The following is a 21,124-nucleotide window of genomic DNA, read 5'->3' on the forward strand; positions in this document are numbered from 1 at the left end:
TTTAGCTGATAAGGTTTAAACATATTTGGCTTGCTGTCCACGGTGGAGGGGCTCGAGGGCGCTGCTTCAACTCGAGCTTAGATTTACCCCCCCGGGGACTACTAGTGCTAGGAAGAAGAGAAAGGTAAACATGAATGTAAGTAGGTGGAGTTGGGGAGGTGGAGGGAGCAAAACGACTGATGCCTGAAAGAGGTAGGAGGCTGCTTTTATGCTTTGTGGTTGATTGAAAGATTAGATGGGTTCACGCCTCTCGAACTTGCGTTTGTGTACGTTGCTAATTGAAAGATTAGATGGGTTCACTCCTCCCGAAATTATGTTGTGAACTTCACTTAATGGTCGCGGGGCGCGGCGGGTTGTAAAAATATATACAGTGGTGCGGTGCGGGCCAAATAACTTCATAAAAGCGTCCCGCGGGTCAGCACTAACAGTTCCCCTGAACACTGCAAGAGGATTTCGAGTTCTTCTGGCGGCGCGTGTGAAATGTCTTCATCCCAGGTAACGTTACAGTCAGTGGCATATGCTTCAGCATGTCATATGAATATAATTTCATGGCTTTTATTTTTTTCAAACGCCAAATAATCACGATGCTCACTTTACAAGCCAGCGTCATTATAGTAGTCTATTGGTTACCGTTTTACAGAATCTATATGATACTTCAGTTCAATGTTTGAGTGGTAGCTCACCGTAACAAGCAGGACAGCATCGGTCGGGCACGCCTCCTCCAGCTCACGCCGATGAGCAAACGCTGGTCACATGTGGATCCTCGCCCTGCCTTTAATCCCATCACTTTTTCGTTTCCTCTTATTGCTTTCCTCCAACAAAACCTTTTCTTTCTTATGTGTCTGTGCTGCTTCGGACATGACTATATTATCCGACGAACAAAGTTGTGCTCGCACGTCTGAATGTAAGGAAGTGTGTGTGTGTTTGTGGAAGTGACGTATATGCCGTAAAGCAGTCGAATTTTGTAGTTCTTTTCTTTTTCTCGGGTTAGTACCCGAAACCCGAAGTTTAAAAGTACGATTAAAAACGATACAGACCCCATCAGGCTATGAGAGACGTGTCATTCAACCTATTGTAAGTCGATTTATCATCACAAGAGTCTTAAAAAATATATTATGAAGGTTGAAAAGTTACCTAGTGCTGCTTTAAAGGGTTAGTTCACCCAAAAAAGTAAATTCAGTCATTAATTCCTCTCCCTCATGTCGTTGGACACCCGTAAGACCTCCATTCATCTTCAGACATGAAGATATAGTGTTGAAATCTGATGGCTCAGAAAAGGCCTTCATTGACACCAATGTCATTTCCTCTTTCAAGACCCATAAAAGGCACTAAAGACGTCATTACAAAGCCCATCTCACTACAGTGACTCTACAATCACTTTATGAAACGGTTCATAGGGAGATCCTTTTAGTGTTTGTAGGACCAGTGAAAGGTCCCAGGCTGGCACTGTAGGAGGCCGAGTTGGTTGAGCCTCCTGGCTCCCTTTCAGAATTTTATGACCATGTCATGTCTGCCTGATTGGCCAGCTATCGGTGCATGAGAAGCGGCTGTAGCTGCCATGTAGACTTAGAGAGCGGATGGAGTGCGTCCTGCATCCAACATCTCTAGTAGAAAACAAGTATGATATCTTGCATGACACTAGGTTATGGTTCCTGGCTGAACACCATTCAGCAAACACTGACCATTTAAGGGCATAGAGACAACTAGTAGATGGAGCTCTAGCTTCACTGATAGTGATCAGGAAAACTCACTGGAAGGTACTCAAGGTCCCTTTGAGAGGCCAGACATGTAGTGGCCACAGTTTGGGACGGGGGGTGCCAGACTGTACTGTTTGCCTGAGAAAGGAGATATTTCTCAGTGAAACTGGCCATGGGGCTGCTGATACTAGCTGAATTAACTCAGGAAACCAGTGGTGGGTTCGCCAAAGTGGAGCCACAAGCAGGACTGGAGAAAAAGCATAAAGCAGACTGCTGGGCCATTCGTGGGCCAGTGCATCCTTCCTCTTTGAAAAATAAACGGGCAGTTGTTTTCGGAGGTGAAGAGGTTGACCTCTGGCTTCCCAAAAAACATTCCATATCATTTGAACTGTCTAGGGATGAAGGGTCTATTCCCCTGGGGACACGAGACCCCTGGAGTGTTGTCCGTGTGGACTAGAACATGGTGACCTGAGACGTGGTAAAAAGGTCTCGAGGGCTAGCACTTCTGCCAGTATTTCTAGGCGGTTTATGTGCAACCGTGACTCCGTGAGCGAAGGCCGGTTCACCCTCGCACAGAGTGCCCCAACCCGTGTTGGAGGCATCCGTGGTGAACACCATTCATCTGGAAAACTGTCCCTAGGCTCACGTTGCTCTCCACCGAAGCGCTATGCCCGTAAAACGGGGTGATTTGGGAGCAAATTGGAGCGAGTAACCTCGTTGAATTGTCTTCTAGCCCACTGTGACACTCCGGGGATGACTTTCCAAGCCTCTGCCTGGTTGTACAGGGGTTTTATAGTGTGGGAATGCGGCGCATTGTGCAGGGTGCCGACTTCCATGTGGTGGGGAAGAGAACAAACTCATTCATTTGTTTTTTTTTGTTTTTGTTTTTTAATTCGCCATTATAGCGGCAGAATGCAAGGGAGCACGTATTAGAGCAGGCTCGCAGTTTACACTCAACATTCAAAATAACATTTTCTCCCTGGCCAGAACTAAAATGGGCCGTGGAGAGAGAATGTCACTGCTTCCTGTGTTCTTGAGTGATTTTATTGTACTGAATTAACAGTGCTTATATGAGGGGTGCGCACTATAGGGGACACACTGCCTACACTCATAACAGAGAAAAATCTACTAATTGTTTATTAGGATGGCCGTTAATACAGCATTTTGTGTGCAGGTGTGCATGTTTCATAACAGGCTTGTTAACTGCAATGATGAACCTCTCCAGTCGCCTGAATAGAGGGGACTGAGAGAAGTGGTAGAGATTTAAAGAAGCAAAGGGCTTGGCTGCTATTATGACGCCACTATGGATTAAATAGCTATGACGTAAGCCGCACTCTCAACAGTGTTTTGTGTGCAGGCGCTGCTCTGCCATTGGTTCATGCAGTTCCTGCTGGCCAGCCAATAGCGTGTGAGATGTCTCAACACTGTTTTGACTGGGAAGTAGCACTGGAGGATTTTACAAAAATGCTAGCCTGACAAGCCAGACCCACATCAAGATGTTTGGTCTGGAAACTCACCATAAACAGGGCTCAATCTGAGGGGCGGGATAAACGGTTGTCTTTCAAACTCCCTCTGCACGCGATAGGATAGCGCTACACCAACCAGAGCAACGAAGGTGAAACAGAGCTCGTTGATAGATTAAACATTCACCGTATCCGGTCGGCTAAACTCCGAACACATCTTCCCTTTTTAAGAATGACTTCAGTGCCGTTCTTTGTTCTTTTCTCAGAGAAAAGCTTAACTCCAAGTCTTCCAGGATCGCGGTCAGAGCTGAACCGCCGCCGTTCGCCAGTTTCTGTGTTTACTAGAAGCACGCAAACGCAACTCGGCCGTCGTCATTATGGCCCCGCCCACTGACTCTATACATGATGTGATTGGGCCGTCCCGATTCTGAGGAACACAGCTCAGACGTGTATTGAGAGTTCCTAGACGACACTTGTGGGCAAATTAAATTTGCTGCCGCTAGGGTGTGTCTAGATTTCTAGGCTACAAAAATGCTTCAATAATTAAATTAAAGAATTTCCCATTGCGTCTTAAAGACGCAGTACGACTGACCATTCGAAAGGGAACCCACCTCTTCCAAGCGGGCCAGGGCCGGCCAAATGAACCGCGCCAGCTAGGGCATGGGACGGAGCGTTCACAATTATCAAACTATCGGGGCTTTGGGGGTCAAACACACTCGGACACGGTTCAGAGTGCATAGAACACCCTCCGATATTTCTTTCAAAAACATAAAATAAAAATAGATAAATTATTTTTCGCAATCTTTTTGCTGTAGTCTTCTGGGCTATTTGAACGGTGTTGTGCACAACAGGTTACTTGTGCCGCATTCTGACCCCCGCCAGATTAGTCCACATTAGGTTTAGGATTAGGTGTGGGTGTATTTATGATAGGCAACCAGGTAGCGGCCTCAGTGAGGTGGGCAATACTTTGGCAGGGAGTTGAAATTTGGCAACACCTAACAGAATGGCATCATCATGAACACTTTTTACTGTGGCTATCACTGTTATTGGTAGCGCACTTCGAACCTTTTGTACAGTTTATCTAATTGTTGGTTGTGATTTAACTCATGTCATGGATTTATCAGAAGTAGGCTACAAAAAAGAAAGATCAAATTAGTTATTAGACCTATAGCCTACAATATGTTCTCCTGCCAGAACATATAGGCCCACAGTTTGTTTTTGTTATGTTTTTGTTTTTGTTGTTGTTGTTGTTAGTTCAATTACAGACAAATACAAACCAAATGTGGTACAGTTCAGAGTATGTAGAACATAATCAGTTTCTCGTTAGAATCGTTTGTTTGTTTATTTAAACACAAGATGGCGATGTCGACTTTCTCAGGCTGCTCAGTTAAAAACAGTTGCAATGTGCTAAAATGTTATTTATTCAAATATATAAATTGGTTGTTTAAAATGTTGAAGTGTAAATTTAAAATTTAAAATGGAAATGTGGGATAACTACAAAAATATTCTTGTTAGTTTTAAGATATGAACTAACTAACTGCAGATCATATTACATTAAAAATACAAGCCAGTATGTCCCATAAATGACAGTTTGTAACCTGAACAGACAATACATCTTGCACTCAATGTTAGTGTCAGTTAAGGTGATCCCACCCTGTCATAATCAGTTAGGAAGCAGTGAAAAAAAGGTTATAAGTTTGTGCTTGAGATTAGTGAAGACAAAGTGAAAGTTACATTCTGTGGTATTCCCCTTCATTCAAGCTGCATGCGTTTACAAACAGAAACATACAGGCTTAGGCACAGACGAGCGTAGAGGATGGTGTTTAGGAACTGCCAGTAAAGAAGGTATTTGTTTGTTTTTAATGATTTCTCTCCCTAGTTACTTCACTTTAATTGTTCAGTTATCATTGTGAACATTCAGTTCATAGGAATTGACATTTGTGAGTTGATTTGTACTCTAGGAATGAATAAATGCCTCTGTGACTGTGTTGAATATGCCTATATTGTTCTCTAGTAAATTAACACCTTTATGCTGCTGTAAATGACCAGTATTTCTCTGTATTGTTCGCAGGTTTCTCCTCTGTGTGTGGAACAGGAAAAATTTGACCATGAACAGTCCAAAGGTAGCACTTTTATTTTCATTTTCATTTTCATTTTCATTTTATTTTCATGAATTTGTACAATCTGCCCTCATTGTAGCATCATCCTCCGGTAAGACATTTGTCAATTTACTGCACATTTAAAGGATCAGTGTAAAACAGTTTTCACCAAAATACAGGTCCTTCTCAAGAAATTAGCATATTGTGATAAAGTTCTTTATTTTCCATAATGTAATGATACAAATTAAACTTTCATATATTTAAGATTCATCGCACACTAACTGAAATATTTCAGGTCTTTTATTGTTTTAATACTGATGATTTTGGCATACAGCTCATGAAAACCCAAAATTCCTATCTCAAAAAATTAGCATATAATGAAAAGGTTCTCTAAACGAGCTATTCACCTAATCATCTGGATCAACTAATTAACTCTAAACACCTGCAAAAGATTCCTGAGGCTTTTAAAAACTCCCAGCCTGGTTCATTACTCAAAACCGCAATCATGGGTAAGACTGCCGACCTGACTGCTGTCCAGAAGGCCATCTATAGCCCCGTTTCCACCACAGGAACTTTACCCAGGAACTAGGAACTTTGGGTGGTACTTCGTGTGTTTAGACCGCAGGAACCAGGGTAAAATTGATGTTCCGGGTAAATATTTCCCCCTCCAAACGGCCCTGCTCGCGAGGTAGTACTTTTTCAAAGTTCAGGAACTTTCGAGGGCGGGACTTGGGCGCTGAACATGCTGATTGGTTGAGCTCACGCAGTTCAACCGGCATTTTTAAAAGTCTTTTGCGAGGTTCGTTCTGCGTTCAGTAAATATCAGTCTTTGCTCTCTGTCTGGTGGCGCGCGGTCGTCTCAGCCATCTCACGTTCAATGTCCGTAATAGCTGATAATAATATACATTGTCATTTTAAATCTAGCTTTACAAGCTTTCTGAATATGCTGCAGCTGCATGCTGCTGAATCTGCATATTAGTGCTCTTTTCTGTCATTGTTAATTACCTCTTTAGTAAACCTATACATAACCAGCAAAAGCAGCAAAGCTTGAATCTCTTCCATACTCGTTATTAATTTTTTTTCACCATGTAAACGACCTGACCGATTACTTTTAAGTGTGTGTCCTTACATGACGTGACGGCGCGCGCCGCGCTCATGTTGACAAGAGAGGAAAGTACATTTTTCTGAGGGCTAAACTTTTTATTTCGTAAGTTATGAAGATAATGTTGGAGTAATGACACAGCGTATATTGCCCCAGGCAGTTTTTACTTTAACTGCGCCTGACAGAAGATTTTTTTTTCTGAGATGATTATTACACTTTACAACAAATAGCTATAAATAATACTGTATTAGTCCTGGTGGCCGTTAAGAGTTGCTATGGCTACAGTCAACACACTCCAGCTGCTGGAGAAAACAGCGTTGACATTTTTGGTGCGGCAGACAAGCTGCATGTGACAAAATGATTGCGATTGAAAGTCATCACATGTAAACACCAGATCGGTTTAGATAACGTCTCATGTAAACAGATCACTAAATCTTTCAATCGGTACACACACAAATGATTACTGTCCTTCACTGATTTGGAGGAACAGTCGCGCGCAGTCCTACATCACCGGACTAATTTGCCTAATCTTCTCGGAACTTTATCGCGGTCGAAACGCAGACAGCTGCAGGTCTGGGGGGGAGAAAAGTTCCTGTAAAAAAGTTCCTGGTACAAATAGTTCCGGGTAATTTTGGTGGAAACGGGGCTATTGACACCCTCAAGCGAGAGGGTAAGTCACAGAAAGAAATTTCTGAATGAATAGGCTGTTCCCAGAGTGCTGTATCAAGGCACCTCAGTGGGAAGTCTGTGGGAAGGAAAAAGTGTGGCAAAAAACGCTGCACAACGAGAAGAGGTGACCGGACCCTGAGGAAGATTGTGGAGAAGGACCGATTCCAGACCTTGGGGGACCTGCGGAAGCAGTGGACTGAGTCTGGGGTAGAAATATCCAGAGCCACCGTGTGCAGGAAATGGGCTACAGGTGCCGCATTCCCCAGGTCAAGCCACTTTGGGCTACAGAGAAGCAGCACTGGACTGTTGCTCAGTAGTCCAAAGTACTTTTTTTCGGATGAAAGCAAATTTTGCATGTCATTCGGAAATCGAGGTGCCAGAGTCTGGAGGAAGACTGGGGAGAAGGAAATGCCAAAATGCCTGAAGTCCAGTGTCAAGTACCCACAGTCAGTGATGGTCTGGGGTGCCAAGTCAGCTGCTGGTGTTGGTCCACTGTGTTTTATCAAGGGCAGGGTCAATGCAGCTAGCTATCAGGAGATTTTGGAGCACTTCATGCTTCCATCTGCTGAAAAGCTTTATGGAGATGAAGATTTCGTTTTTCAGCACGACCTGGCACCTGCTCACAGTGCCAAAACCACTGGTAAATGGTTTACTGACCATGGTATTACTGTGCTCAAGTGACCTGCCAACTCTCCTGACCTGAACCCCATAGAGAATCTGTGGGATATTGTGAAGAGAAAGTTGAGAGGCGCAAGACCCAACACTCTGGATGAGCTTAAGGCCGCTATCGAAGCATCCTGGGCCTCCATAACACCTCAGCAGTGCCACAGGCTGATCGCCTCCATGCCACACCGCACTGAAGCAGTCATTTCTGCAAAATGATTCCCAACCAAGTATTGAGTGCATAACTGAACATAATTATTTGAAGGTTGACTTTTTTTTTTGTATTAAAAACATTTTTCTTTTATTAGTCGGATGAAATATGCATATTTTTTGAGATAGGAATTTTGGGTTTTCATGAGCTGTATGCCAAAATCATCAGTATTAAAACAATAAAAGACCTGAAATATTTCAGTTGGTGTGCAATGAATCTAAAATATATGAAAGTTTAATTTTTATAATTACATTATGGAAAATAATGAACTTTATCACAATATGCTAATTTTTTTAGAAGGACCTGTATGCATCACAATATGTTGCTAGTCAATTTATACACTGATACAGAGAAATCACTAGCCCTGTTACTGAATGATTCAGTATTTTTGAACAAATCACTTGAGTGAATAAAGCAATGACTGAATCATAAGCACAGTGGCTGTGTTCGAAACTGCATACTGTAAAAGTACTACATTTTGTTTAAACTTGCTCCACAACCACTAAAAAGCTGTGTAGATTGGGTAAACCCAGTCCGATCTGCCTGCATTTTGATTTCGCCCTGCAGCTCAGGTTGGAAACCTGAAAATGTTTCTGTCCTGCTTCCGTTACAAATCTGCAAAGACCAATCACAAACTGGCTTATCCACGGGTTTAATACAATGACGATAGAGAAGTGTCGGCAAGCAGCTTTTTGTTTACATTCAAGACAGCGGCCACCGAAGCGCAGCAACCCATTGATGCTGCTGTCGCTGCTGTTTTTTGCTGTGATTTCAAAGGCAGGTTTTCTTTGAAAACGGAACAGAAACTTACAACCACAAAAAAAGAAGGTGTTTACCTTACTTTCGACTGCTCTGCAAAGGACCTCACCCGGGCCATTGTTCTGATTGGTTGAAGGACTATCCAATTGCGTATCATTTGAACTATACCCGTCGATCACGCCTCTTGTGCAGAAGAAAATAAAGAGCAGAAGGGGTGTTCAATTACAGGTTTTTTGGAGTCGACTCCAATTCCCGACTCCCACTGTAGGAGTGACTTCTCGACTCAATTTACTTTACATCAAAATAGGGTAAAAAAGTTTACAAAATTATACCATTGTTACACACTTAATTTATTTCCCTCGAAAAAGTCACAAAAAACAGCTGTTGTCGAGTGATAGCACTAAATGCTCATGATCATTGTCTTCAAAGGTGAGTTAAAAATGCTAAGTACTAAAATGCATACAATAATGTACACTTTTTGATGTGTTTATTTTTGATGGGAGTTTTTTAAAGACTTATTGTTAATTTAATGATTATAAACAAATTGAAAACCAAATCTATACTTATGTATTGCATTAATATACCATCAATTAAACTAAAGCTAGCATGGAGGAAGCCTAATTACAGACTAAAGTCACTATGCCTGTTATCTATTTGTAAAGTAAGCTACAGTAGGCTTGTCTGGCTATCACCAGACCAAAGCTCAACTTAAGATTGAACATTGGTCTGGGGAGTCTGCTCTGTATTTTCTACTGCATAAGAGGTGTTATAAACAAGCATTATTCAAATGACTCTGTATGCAATTGGATAGTCCTTCAACCAATCAGACCACAAGAGGCGTGATCAACGGGCACTGTCCCATTGCTTCTCTATCTATCATTGTGTTAAAGCAAAAGTGTAACAGAAGCAGTAGAAATTAATGTGCAGGTTTCCAGACTGAGTTGCAGGGCGAAATCAAATCACCAGCAGATCAGGCTTGGTTTACCCAGTCTAACAGTAGGCTACATGCAGGATAAATATGCGTGACAAAGTTTCTGCGACAGCTCTCTGACGGTGTACTATGCCAGTGTCCGATTTCCTCACTTCAATTCATTCTCTCCTTTCTTATATAGTGAACTCAATTGCCATGAACTATATAGAGATTACAAGAATCAGTAAACAAGTAAGCAATTTTGGACACAGCAACAGAGTTGACTCTGGGGCTATTCAGAGTTGAGGAATCAACTCTTTTGGAGTCGACTCCCCATCATTTCAGAGCAGCCTAACCAGACCAATGTTCAATCTTAAAAGACTAAGCTTGGTCTGATGATAGCCAGACAAATAAATGTGTGTAGCGTGAATGAAATTTGAATGTACTATGTCTGCCATGTTGTCATTATAATGAAAATGGCTGCATCTGAAATCACATAATTTCCTACTATAGTAGGCCTGGATAAAAGTGTGACAAGAACTATGTCCGAATTCATCATAGTACTCAAAAAAAGAGTAGGCAAAAAGTATGTGGATGACCTACTACTTCTGGCAAGATTCTGAAGCTTGCATATGATAGACACTTTAATATTCCATGAGACCACACCTTTCCAGAAAGGAAGGGAAGCGATGCAGCTGATGCTGGGACAGTAGCCTAGGTCACAGCATGCTGATTGTACTACGCCCGACAAATTATAGGCTATTCATACAACACACATTCATTCTACATAGACCATACTTTTTAGTGTTTGGCTCATAGTGACAAAAGTCATGTGTCCCCACCTTGTACTGGTGTAACAATGTATCCTGCAAGTCACTAAAGGCTGAATGTTCACTGTCTGTCTTGACTTTTTAGTGTCCTTGTTGTCAGCAGTCTGATATCAGAAAGCTGGATGGCCAGTGTGCGGTCTGCAAGACTTGCTCTAAATCGAAGCGGGGCGTGTTTCAGTTCTGCTGGGCATGTCAGCGGGAGTGGCCACAGGATGCTTCGACCACCAACTCCTGCATGCTGCCGAACTGTGCGCTCCGTGCTGCCCTTCTCAGCGGGGAATTGATCAGTGAACCGCAAAGCTCTGTGAAAGGATGCCCGTACTTCAGGGCCTGTCCGGGATGTCATGCCCTATTAACACACAACGGTGAGGGGTGCCCTAACATAATTTGTCCCCACTGCAACGAGGAGTTCTGCTTTCGCTGCCTGCATGCAGAATGCTATGACATTGATCACTATGACGTTGATGAATATGGCGACGAGGAATATGACGATGACGACCATGATCATGTGCCAGAGCACTGTGTGATAGTGGATAACACTGAAACCCTTCGACATCTCATGTAGTGGATAAACTTCATAACTCTGAATAAACTCATAAAAATAACAATTCATTTAAATGTAATTGGTTTAATAATGAGCCAGGGAAAAGAGAACACTGTATTCCACTGTATTTCCACATTTAAAAAAATGTATTTCTCAATTTCCAAAGAAAACATTTTTTTTACTCAAAAAGCTTGTTTTTGTCTTTTCTTTTTAATACAGAAGTGCAGAAATTAATAGCCTATTTAGATTAAATTGTAAACATGATGATTCAAATAAGGCCTGTATACTTCTGCATGTACCCTAATTTATTTTAATTAAATGTATAAGCAACAAGATTATCTTACAGATTTGTTGTAAAAGCTGCAGTGAATATTGACTTTTTTTCAAGAATGGAAAAGTACCACATAACATAAAGATATCAGCATGCAGTAAAACAGATCCACAATAACAACATTGATAAGTGGTCAGAACCAGAATATAAATAGAATAGAATACAAAGGGCCAGCCAGAGCCAGAACTTTCCTCCAGTGTCCAGCAGATGTCGCTATATAAACCCAAATCACGAACCACCCGTGTAATCTGCATAGAGGTAATCTGGCATATGTAAAATATATAAAAAATAAAAACAAAACAAAAACACTGCCAAACTACGACACATACAGAATACAGTTCATGTTTTAATTTCTCAGATGACAGGTCATGTTTTGGAAGGCAGTCGATAGAGTATATTTTTGTATCTATTTCATTTTCTGTATAACGACTGAAAGTGAAAGAAGCAGGTCTGTTGGTATTCCCCTTCAATACGTTTAAAGCTTACAGGAAATAAACAGAAACTTTGTGTGTCTCTACGCACAAAGAAGTGGACAGAACACTGAATCGCCGGTATGTACTGATTCAAAAATATTTTTGGTTTTTGTTCTTATAGCCTGTAGCAAGTACCTGAAAATAATGCATACTTTTGGAATTCACACTTTTAGGAAGAAATCAAATATTTTCTTGTTGGCAAAAACATTTATGTTTGAAGTGCACCTTATATGTGTACTTGGTAAATGTTTATAAAGTGAATCGTTCGTGGTATATGCTATATGTGTCAGTGTCCTCGGTTTCCCTGCCAGCACAGTTCTCAATACCTTTGTCTTACTTTTTCCTTTCTAATCCTCCACCACCACCACCACCTCTCTCTCTCTCTCGCGCAGGTGTGTCATCTGTGAATGTGTTCCAGGAGGATTTGAGCCATGGACGTTCCAAAGGTAGATTGACCGCGCGACGCGAGAGCTCTGAGATCCATCATGACGTCAGACCTTTCGTACACGCTATTTTTAGGCACTTGTTCTGACACAGAGTAGTATAGGAGGGGAATTAAGCTCTTAGACTTCATTTAGCACACTATGTCAAGGGGTCTGATTAACTGTGACGCAGTTTTCCATTGATAAGTGTCTAGAAGAGCCTTCCTGGGTTAAAACGGTTAGGATCATTGAGCTATAGATATCATTTTAGTTCTATTTTAGATGTAAAAATTCTGGAAAATGTCCCCCTAAGGCTACTAGTAAGAATTTGTTTGAAGTTTTGATTCTGTAGTTGAATAAATAAGCGTATGATGTAACTGTGTGAGGGTTAATGCTTCAGATTTGGGTTGTAAAGTACATGAGTACTCCAATACCAAAACTGTTCTTAATTAGGCTACTAGAGCATTATTTAAGGAAAATAAGAGCCTATACAATAATGTTAAAGATACAGTACAATCTTCATATTTATTACGAACTGTTTGTCACCTTAAAAATGGTATTCCTTTTCAAAACTACTCTGGTAACACTTTACAATACGGGTGCACTAGTACCCTACTTTTTTGACCCTACTTTACGCTTCAAAACTGCTCTCAGAATCCTACGGGTGAAGAATCCATGGACACTTCGTCCATATTTTTTTAGGATCTATGGTTTAAACACGCCAACGAATGAGTGATATGACTCGAGCACATGCTCTTTAGAGGCTATAATTAGATGTACCGCAGGTGCACCCTAAGGTTTCTTTGTTTTCAGAGCCATAAAGTGTGTGCGTGTGCTTGTGCGTGTGCTACCTACATTTTCTGTTTGAACTTATTTTCTGATTCAAAAGGATCATGAGCATCATAAGCAAGTTCGGTGTTCCTCTGTGTTCATTGTCCAGATCAATCACTCGACACATATCAGTTTTGCTTTGTTTGGAAAAGCATGCTGTGAAGTTTTCACAGTTAAGGTGCTATACTCACCTTGCTTTCTTTCACGAGCCAGCACCCACATTGAGATTGTGGGGCTGGTATGTTCATCTGGGTAAGAGGCTTCTGCCTGACTCAGGCGCCTCTTCAGTTCAGGTGGAGGTCAGTTCTTCTCTTGTTTCTGATGAGATGGAACTTGAGTCCACCGCCTCTGAGTGCTCAGGATGACGCAAGAGGAGCTACCCGAGGTAGTGATTCGTGCTGTGGCCAGCTGGATTGACCACAGGAACTAAATTAGAGGAGAGATTTCTGTTCAGTGGCCAGGAGGAGTGGTCTCACAAACAATCTCTCCCCTTCTTTGAGGACTTCCATGATGAGATATCTCGCTCATGGGGGAACCCTTACACATCACAGTTATGCGATGATAGAAAGATGTAGAAGAGACACTCACATATCTCTCACCTGAGTCTGTATCATCTCACCATTGGCCACCCATTCCCTGCCTGATCCTTCTCAGAGGAGAGAGGCACAACTGTGAGGGGCCCAGACACCCTCTGTATTTGCCCAGCGAGGGAATTTTCATTCCCATGGTGCTAAGCAGATCATTGAGAGTAGTTTTTCAAAGAGAAGGCCTCGGGTTGCTTAACTGTAACTCTGTTCCCTGAAAAAGTAGGAACGAGATGCTGCGATACAAGGCCGCAACTGAGGATGTGCCTGGACAGCTCTTCAAAAAAAGCGATACCTGAGGGTGCACCTGTGGCGCATCTAATTATAGCCTATTACGAACATGCACTCCTGGCTGTCAGAGGCATTGTCAGAGGCTGTCAATTTCAACGCCAAATTCTTTGACATGTTTACACAGACAATTCACAGATGGTCACACTAAGATGTGTTCCCATAGTGCTAATCACATCATCTCGTTCCCGCTTTTTCAGGGAACAGGGTTACAGTTAAGTAACCCAAGATGCTTTTTGTAGTGGTGACAGCAATGCTCCTACACGAGTCAGTGTCAGCTGCAAAGATAAAGTTGACAATGCTGACTCGCCATCTCCACAGTACAGTAGAAAGAAATGCACCTCTCATACAGATTACATAATCAGAGAGTTTTTGTTTTATTATTGGACTGGTTAGTTTTTAAAGTAGACATTCTGAGATTTCTATAGGTATATTTCTCATGTCTGTGATGCAAGTATAGCCTATAAGCTGAGTTTTTGATAATTTTTGAGATTTATAGCTCCAGTTCATGGTTTTCTGTTTGATTTCTTTACAAAAGCACACATTTTTGTTACCGGCAGTTAACACAAATAAAAATTACAGTTTTGAATGATATATCACTCTTATTGTATGGACATAAATTGAGTAGTTTTAGTTTTTTTTCCAAATTAACATTTTCTAATGATGGATCCCATCTACATTTTCAGTTTTTCACACTGGCACCTCTGTGACTTCTACACTCCGCACACACTTGGATAGGCACCTAATAATAGCGTTATTCTATATAGGTTAACGTTAGCGTGAACGGCCACACCAAATGGATAAGTCGTCTTTATTTTGAACAAATCATACCATGCATTTTCTACCGTGTTGGTTTTGAAAAAGGCACGAGCGAGGCGGTAATAACAAGAGAGGGGGTCCACTAAGGGGGTATGCAGGGATGTTGCTGCATGTTTATGTTAATATTTGTTATCGTTTCATTACATTTTTAAAAAAAACTGTGGGGACCCAGGCAATGGCCTGCTTTGCCTGCCCTATTGCTATGCCTCTGTATGTATATACTGTATATTATTGAGTTTTACCATCTGGTGTCCATAGAGCCCTAGTCGGGTAGCTTTGTACAGTTTGTTCATCAAACTTACTTAAATGATAAAATCATAACTGCCTCTTGATTTATAAGTCAATTTATAACAAAAAAAAAAGGTTTATGGAAGTTGTAAATGTTGTGCAAATGTTCAGTCAAATACATCTTTAGTTGGATGTTTTTTTTAAGTGGAAAAGCAAGTGAATGGATTCTAGGAAGTATAGCCCCTCTTTATTTTATTGTGTGACCAAATCCTACATATTATTTTCCCCTTTTCTAGTGTCCCATTTGTCAGCAGTCTGATATTGGCATTCTGGACGGCCAGTGTGCGGTCTGCAGGACTTGCTCTAAATCGAAGCGGAGCTTGATTCAGTTCTGCTTGGCATGTCAGAGAGAATGGCCAAGCAATGCTTCACCCACCAACTCCTGCATGCTGCCGAACTGTGCGCTCCGTGCTGCCCTCCTCAGCGACACAAAAATCAGTGACCCAAACAGCTCGGTGAGAGGATGTCCATATTTCAGGGCCTGTCCAGGTTGCAAGGCCCTGCTTACACACTCCGGAAGAGGCTGCCCCAATATCGTCTGCCCTCATTGTGGTAGACACTTCTGCTTCCGCTGCCTGCGTCAAATCTGTTTTGGGGCAATAAATATTGAAGCCTTTGCACTTCTTACCCACAGAATGTCCTTCCTTCAAGATAATGAGATAGGTCCATGTAGAGTGGTCGACAACAAGCAGAGTCTCACAGTTTTTGAACTGTAATGAAAAAGTTTTAACATATAAAAGACAAATTACACAAGCCTACCTAATGAAAAATACACAGTTACGGTCTATCTTACATGTGAACGTTATTGTAAAAATGGCTATTCTTGTAATATGATCAGAAAAAGATTAATGAATGTACCCTGGTTGATTTAGAAGTGATTCAGATTATCTCTTTGTTTGTTTTGGGTTTTTTTTTCATATATGAAATGTTGATTACATTATACTACATATTTATATCAATAAACATCTTTAAAAAAAATACTTTAGAATAATGGTCCGTTATTAATAGACAACTATGCAGGAAGTAATGCAGGACTAATAAGTAGCAGTACATTAACTCTTCCGCTACTACTATTAACTGATATAGAAACAAGCTGAACTAATCAGTAAGTAACAATGAATTTATGAGATAGTTCCTTATAAAGTAATCAATAATTACTGACTGAGATCAGCCTCATTAATAAGTATTAACTAACTGACCAATTATCACAACATTATTGTGTCTGACATGTAATTAAACATATTAATTACTCTGAATAAAGTTCAGAGAGAGTCCTTCAGGTGCCTTTTGGCAAACTCCAGGTGGTCTGTCATGTGCCTTTTACTGAGTGGCTTTCATCTGGCCACTCTACCATACAGAACGACACTCCCAAGTCAGAGGAGGCCAAACTAAACTCTATGGAACCAACTATCTATGCAGAGCTCTGGGGAGCAAAGGCCTTAGCATGATGACTCTCTGAAGTGAAAGGAGGTCTGACCATACTCAAGGGAAAAGGGATCAATAACCTCAATAGCCTGCAGCTTTAAGCTATCATGTGCACGGAGCTCTAAGTGCGGAGGCCTCAGCAAAATTACTCCAAAATGTAAAGAGGATAGTGTTGTCAAGGTGGCTCACAAAAAAACTCTACATCCTACATCTATGTGGAGCTCTAGGGCAGTCTAGCACACCAACAGTGCACATTTTGGATGTCTCGTTTATCTGATCCATTTCTGGTCTTGGAAATTGAGTTGAATTAGGTGTGTTTAATTAGGAAAAGTGCAAAAGTGTTGGTATTCCTCCAGGAATAGGGTTGTAACCCTCAAAGGGACGATATTATTTACCTCTACTGACTCTGTGGCGCTGAATGCGGCTCCACTGAATCACTTCTCCACGGTGGAGAAGGGGTACAGTTAGCAATGCTATTCTTCTGTCCCTGTCTTTGATCCTCAGACTGAGATGGGCCAGGTCCTGTTTGCTTAAGTGTGAATTCAGATCGGTGCATTAAAACGGTTTTAAATTCAGCCGAGCGCACCTTCACCTCCTTGAACTTCCCTCCCACCCCCTCATTCGATGTGCCAATCTGCTCACAAGGCAAAACTGTTGTACAGAGAAGAAAGTCCTTCTCTTTCTCCCTGATGCCAGCCAGGTTCAAACAGAGGAGTGTCTTCGTGGTTACATTGCTACCATTGATCTACTAATTGCGGAAGAAGTTTCTTTAGTTGCCTGGAGAGCCAGATCTGTGGCACAACTCAGCTTGGCTACCACCTCAGGGAAAAGACCCTGGCCTTAGTCCAAGTATTTCAGCAAGCCTGGTATGCTTGAAGCACTGCCATAGTATGCAATGCTGGCCCAGCCTGACCTGCTGCTGTGTATGCCCTGCTATTCAAGCAAGATGTCCTTCTTCAGCCACTTCCTTCTCATTCTGGCTTGAAGCCAGCCGAGCCCTATGCCGTATCAGAGGATGTGAGTTGCACACAAGCAGGCCACATGCTCCTATCGCAGTTCACTCTCATTAGCCACTGAGCCTTCAGTGTTGACGTTTACCCTAAAGAGAGATAGCTTGCAAACATCTCTTCAATTGGAGGCATCAACATGTATCCATGTTTATGCATCCTTTCAATATTTTCATAATAAGCTTGCTGGTGCGGGCCAAATCTGGATTCTTCCATGCTTTCTCGATCTCAGTGTAAAAATCAGGACCCAGAGTGGTTTCCTCTTTCTCACGCTTCCACAGCAGATCGGTCGGGTCATTCCATAACCTCTAAAAACTCAGCATAAGCGGGCAGGCAGGCTGAGAAGTATCAGACATTTCTACTTCTTCACCTTCTTCAGCCACTTCCTGCTAATCCTGGCTCAAAGCGAAAAGAGCACTGCCTGCCGAATTGGGGGATGTAAGAGACAACACCTCCTTCTACTCCTCAGCAAGTTCCGCCTGAGACCCCCATGATCTCAGTCTCCTCCCAGCTTCCGCGAGAGCACGTTTCGAACCGCGGGGTACAGGCGTTTGTCACAGTTCCACATGCTCCTTGCCCAAACAAACCATGTGTGTGTGTCATCTAGTGTCAGATAACGTGTTCCTGAAGCACTTAGTTTCACTAGACATAATAAATTGCTTACCATACACATAAACAAATAGTTCCTGAAGACGAAGTAGTAGATTCCAGATGCCCTTTTTATATTCGCGGCTGCACTGGTAGAGGCATCATAGGCTGCCTCCAGCCAATACAATTGTCGTGTTTGGAAACATGCCTAAACTAGAGGTGTTCCCCATAGCATATTGTTAGCTGTGCAAGTTCCTGTTCAAATAGGAACTTATTTTGTGTTCCATAGAAGACAAATATCTTCAGAAAAAAAGACAAAGAAAATCATACAAGTTTCGAAGGACATGAGGGTGAGTAAATAATTACAGGATGGGTGAATTTGTTTTAAATACAAAATTATTACACATTATTTGTAAAACTTTAACAGTTTTCCTATGACAATGTGCTAATAATTCTTTCAGACAAATTATGACCTGTCTCCTCCCACCTCATCTCTCTCTCTCTCTCTCTCTCTCTCTCTCTCTCTCTCTCTCTCTCTCTCTCTGATCGGAGGTAAGAGGCTTGCCGGTTGAAGCTCAGTACAGCACAACCCAATCTGACTAATCTGATTATCTTAAAATGGACTTCTATCAATCATGAGCTAGCGTGACACACACACACACACAAGCAGGCCTAGTGCTAGTAAGATCAGACACTTGTTCCAATCAGTAACAAGTTAAAAGTGTAGGGCAGGAAACAGTCATGACCGAGTGAAAGTCCCTTCCACCTCTTGACATTATTATGACCTTAATCAAGACTGTAACAGTGCTGTAACACTTCCTGATGTACAAGTAAATTAATAGTTAATAAAAATGTGAATGCGGTTTTAAGGGGGGAGAGTGAGACAAAAGATATAAACGCTTTATCTTTCTTCTCTGCCCAGCACATAGCACGTGTTGGGTCAAAAGGTGAACTTTGTTTCCAGTTCTCCAACAGCCTTCTGATTAATGTGAGCTGACCACATAGTGTTTAATAGGGCTGTGGTCAAAGCTAAGCCAAATAGCCAATATTGGCTCTATGTGGCTGCACAGAAGTCCTCTTTCTGTTAGTACCATTAATTGAGCCAGTAAAAGGGAAGGAAAGATTTAACAGGATCAAGTGACAGGCAGCGACATTTAAAAAGAGACCAAACCATTACTTTACTTCAAGGGAAAAGAATGATCCAAAACATACACCACTGTTCAAAAGTTTGGAGTATGATTTTTTTTTTTTATGTCTTATGCTCACTAAGGTTAAAATGTAATTTATTGTTGTGATGGCAAAGTTGAATTTGCCAGTGCCATGTGATCAAAAAAAAAAAAAAAAAAAAAAAAAAAAATCTTGTGTACTGTGCTAATTCACTGAGACTTCTTACAGCTCTTACAGGTTGTTGGCCTTGTTTGTTTCGTTGCTTCTATTGCTCTCCCCTTTTTTGTAAGTCTCTTTGGATAAAAGCGTATGCTAAATGATTAAATGTAAATGTAAATGTGATCATTCAGAAATCATTCTACTGTGCTGATTTGGGGCTAAAGAAACATGACTAATTATTATCAATGTTGAAAAAAAAGAAAGAACATAAATTATGAAAGAGCATTTATTTGATATCGAAATCTTTTGTAACATTAAAAATGTCACTTTTGATCAATTTCATGCTGCAAAATGAAAGGTTATGGCCCATACTTCCAAACAGTATAATAATATCCACATACAATATGTATTATAATATAAATGATCCTTTTCATCCTTCATTCATCCCTACACCTATCATTGTAACCACTGTAATCTGGCGATGTGTGACTTGATGATCAAATTTAACCATTTTATTGACTTGGGCCAGTTCTTATTTACAAATCAATATTTTGGTCAAACTAATTTGCATAAATTAGTTTGTATAAATTTGAAAATAGTTCAGAGTACTGCTCCAGTTCTGGAGGACTGCTCAAGGATATAGTCGGGATGTAATCTTTACAGGCTTTAACCTTAGAGCACTTACCACTGCACAAGCTCTGAATGACTACCTCATAGCTCCCTCTCTTGTTTTATGTATCTCTATCATTTGATTAATTTTTTAAAATTTTTTACACAGCTTCTCATAATAACAGCTTGGTGAGCTTGTAACTTTTTATTCAGGTGGTCTACCCCAGAGCCCCATTAAGCGTTTCTATGACTGACCCACAAATATCAGGCTGAAATGTAGTTTTTATGTCAAAGCAAGCTATAATAAGAAGAGTGTAATAGTGTTGTGCTATAGGGCCCAATGTCACAATGAACAAAGGTATCGTGGCTTAGGGCTTCCTGGGAACTCAAATCTCCTTTCACCTGTTGGGCATTCCTAGCCAAGCTTATAAACTCAAGAAAGATCAAGAAGGGAGGAGGAGCAGGAAAGAAGGAGGGACACGCTGACACTTGAGATTTTTTAGTGTGACATGAGGACGTGTTACACTTATGGTTTAACACCATCATCTTAAAACTCTTGCAGAAGTTGTGCTGTGTGATCTTCATAAATAATGTTAATCTTTCTGTCTTTCTGATGCTCGTTTACTGTCACATAGATGTATGTAGATACATTAATATTTTTCCTCATTTACAAAGTTTTTCCCCCAAAATAAATCAATAGCATCTGAATAATAAGACATGTTAGTAATTAAGCAAAACCAGCCATACCACTTATTTATTTTGGTTACTATTGTCTTTTTAATATTGGAATATTAATCATGGCTGACTGTGAACAGTGCATTCTGGGTGACTGCAAGACAGTACAGATCAAATCTGTTACATTTGTTGGCCCACCGTTGATAATCCTACAGACAGTGGGATCAATTTCTCATGCAGCTTAATTATAAACCATGACGCAACCTATCTATTGTAATGTCTTTCATGGTGTTGAATTAAAAATGAAAAAGTCAGCCAAAACCCACCATTTACAGTTCAAAACTCAGAGAGTAGAGATAGCTAAAATGATATATACTGTATATAATGTCTAATGTGACTGACAGTGTGAGTAAATAAGTTTGGTGGATATTTCAATCTGCTTCAAAATAATCAATCAATGCATTTCTGGGCCACAAGCTCACATTTATACTGAAGAGACAAAATGCCTTTT

The 21,124-nt window shown here is 41.1% G+C and overlaps 2 protein-coding genes across 4 annotated transcripts in view; both read left to right on the top strand.

Moving 5' to 3' along the window:
- si:ch211-284e13.9 (uncharacterized protein LOC566600 homolog) overlaps positions 1-11,105 on the top strand; it is a 19,930-nt gene extending 8,825 nt beyond the window's left edge. For 2 of the 3 annotated variants that reach the window (XM_067438459.1, XM_067438458.1), the window contains exons 2-3: positions 5,232-5,283; positions 10,489-11,105. In XM_067438459.1, coding sequence (XP_067294560.1) covers positions 5,269-5,283; positions 10,489-10,968 — 495 coding nt within the window. In that variant the 5' untranslated portion in view covers positions 5,232-5,268 and the 3' untranslated portion in view covers positions 10,969-11,105. Of the gene's footprint in view, positions 1-4,909; positions 5,006-5,231; positions 5,284-10,488 lie in introns of those variants that run through there. The other variant, XM_067438457.1, reaches the window with a different exon arrangement.
- Positions 11,106-11,488: 383 nt separating this feature from the next.
- LOC137071904 (E3 ubiquitin-protein ligase RNF144A-like) lies at positions 11,489-15,938 on the top strand. Its single transcript, XM_067440116.1, has 3 exons — positions 11,489-11,829; positions 12,144-12,197; positions 15,220-15,938. The coding sequence occupies exons 2-3, from the start codon at positions 12,183-12,185 to the stop codon at positions 15,697-15,699; spliced, it is 495 nt and encodes a 164-aa protein (XP_067296217.1). The 5' UTR covers positions 11,489-11,829; positions 12,144-12,182; the 3' UTR covers positions 15,700-15,938.
- The last annotated feature ends 5,186 nt before the right edge of the window (positions 15,939-21,124 follow it).

This window comes from Pseudorasbora parva, chromosome 3 (genome assembly GCF_024679245.1).
Source record: "Pseudorasbora parva isolate DD20220531a chromosome 3, ASM2467924v1, whole genome shotgun sequence".
Lineage (NCBI taxonomy): Eukaryota > Metazoa > Chordata > Actinopteri > Cypriniformes > Gobionidae > Pseudorasbora > Pseudorasbora parva.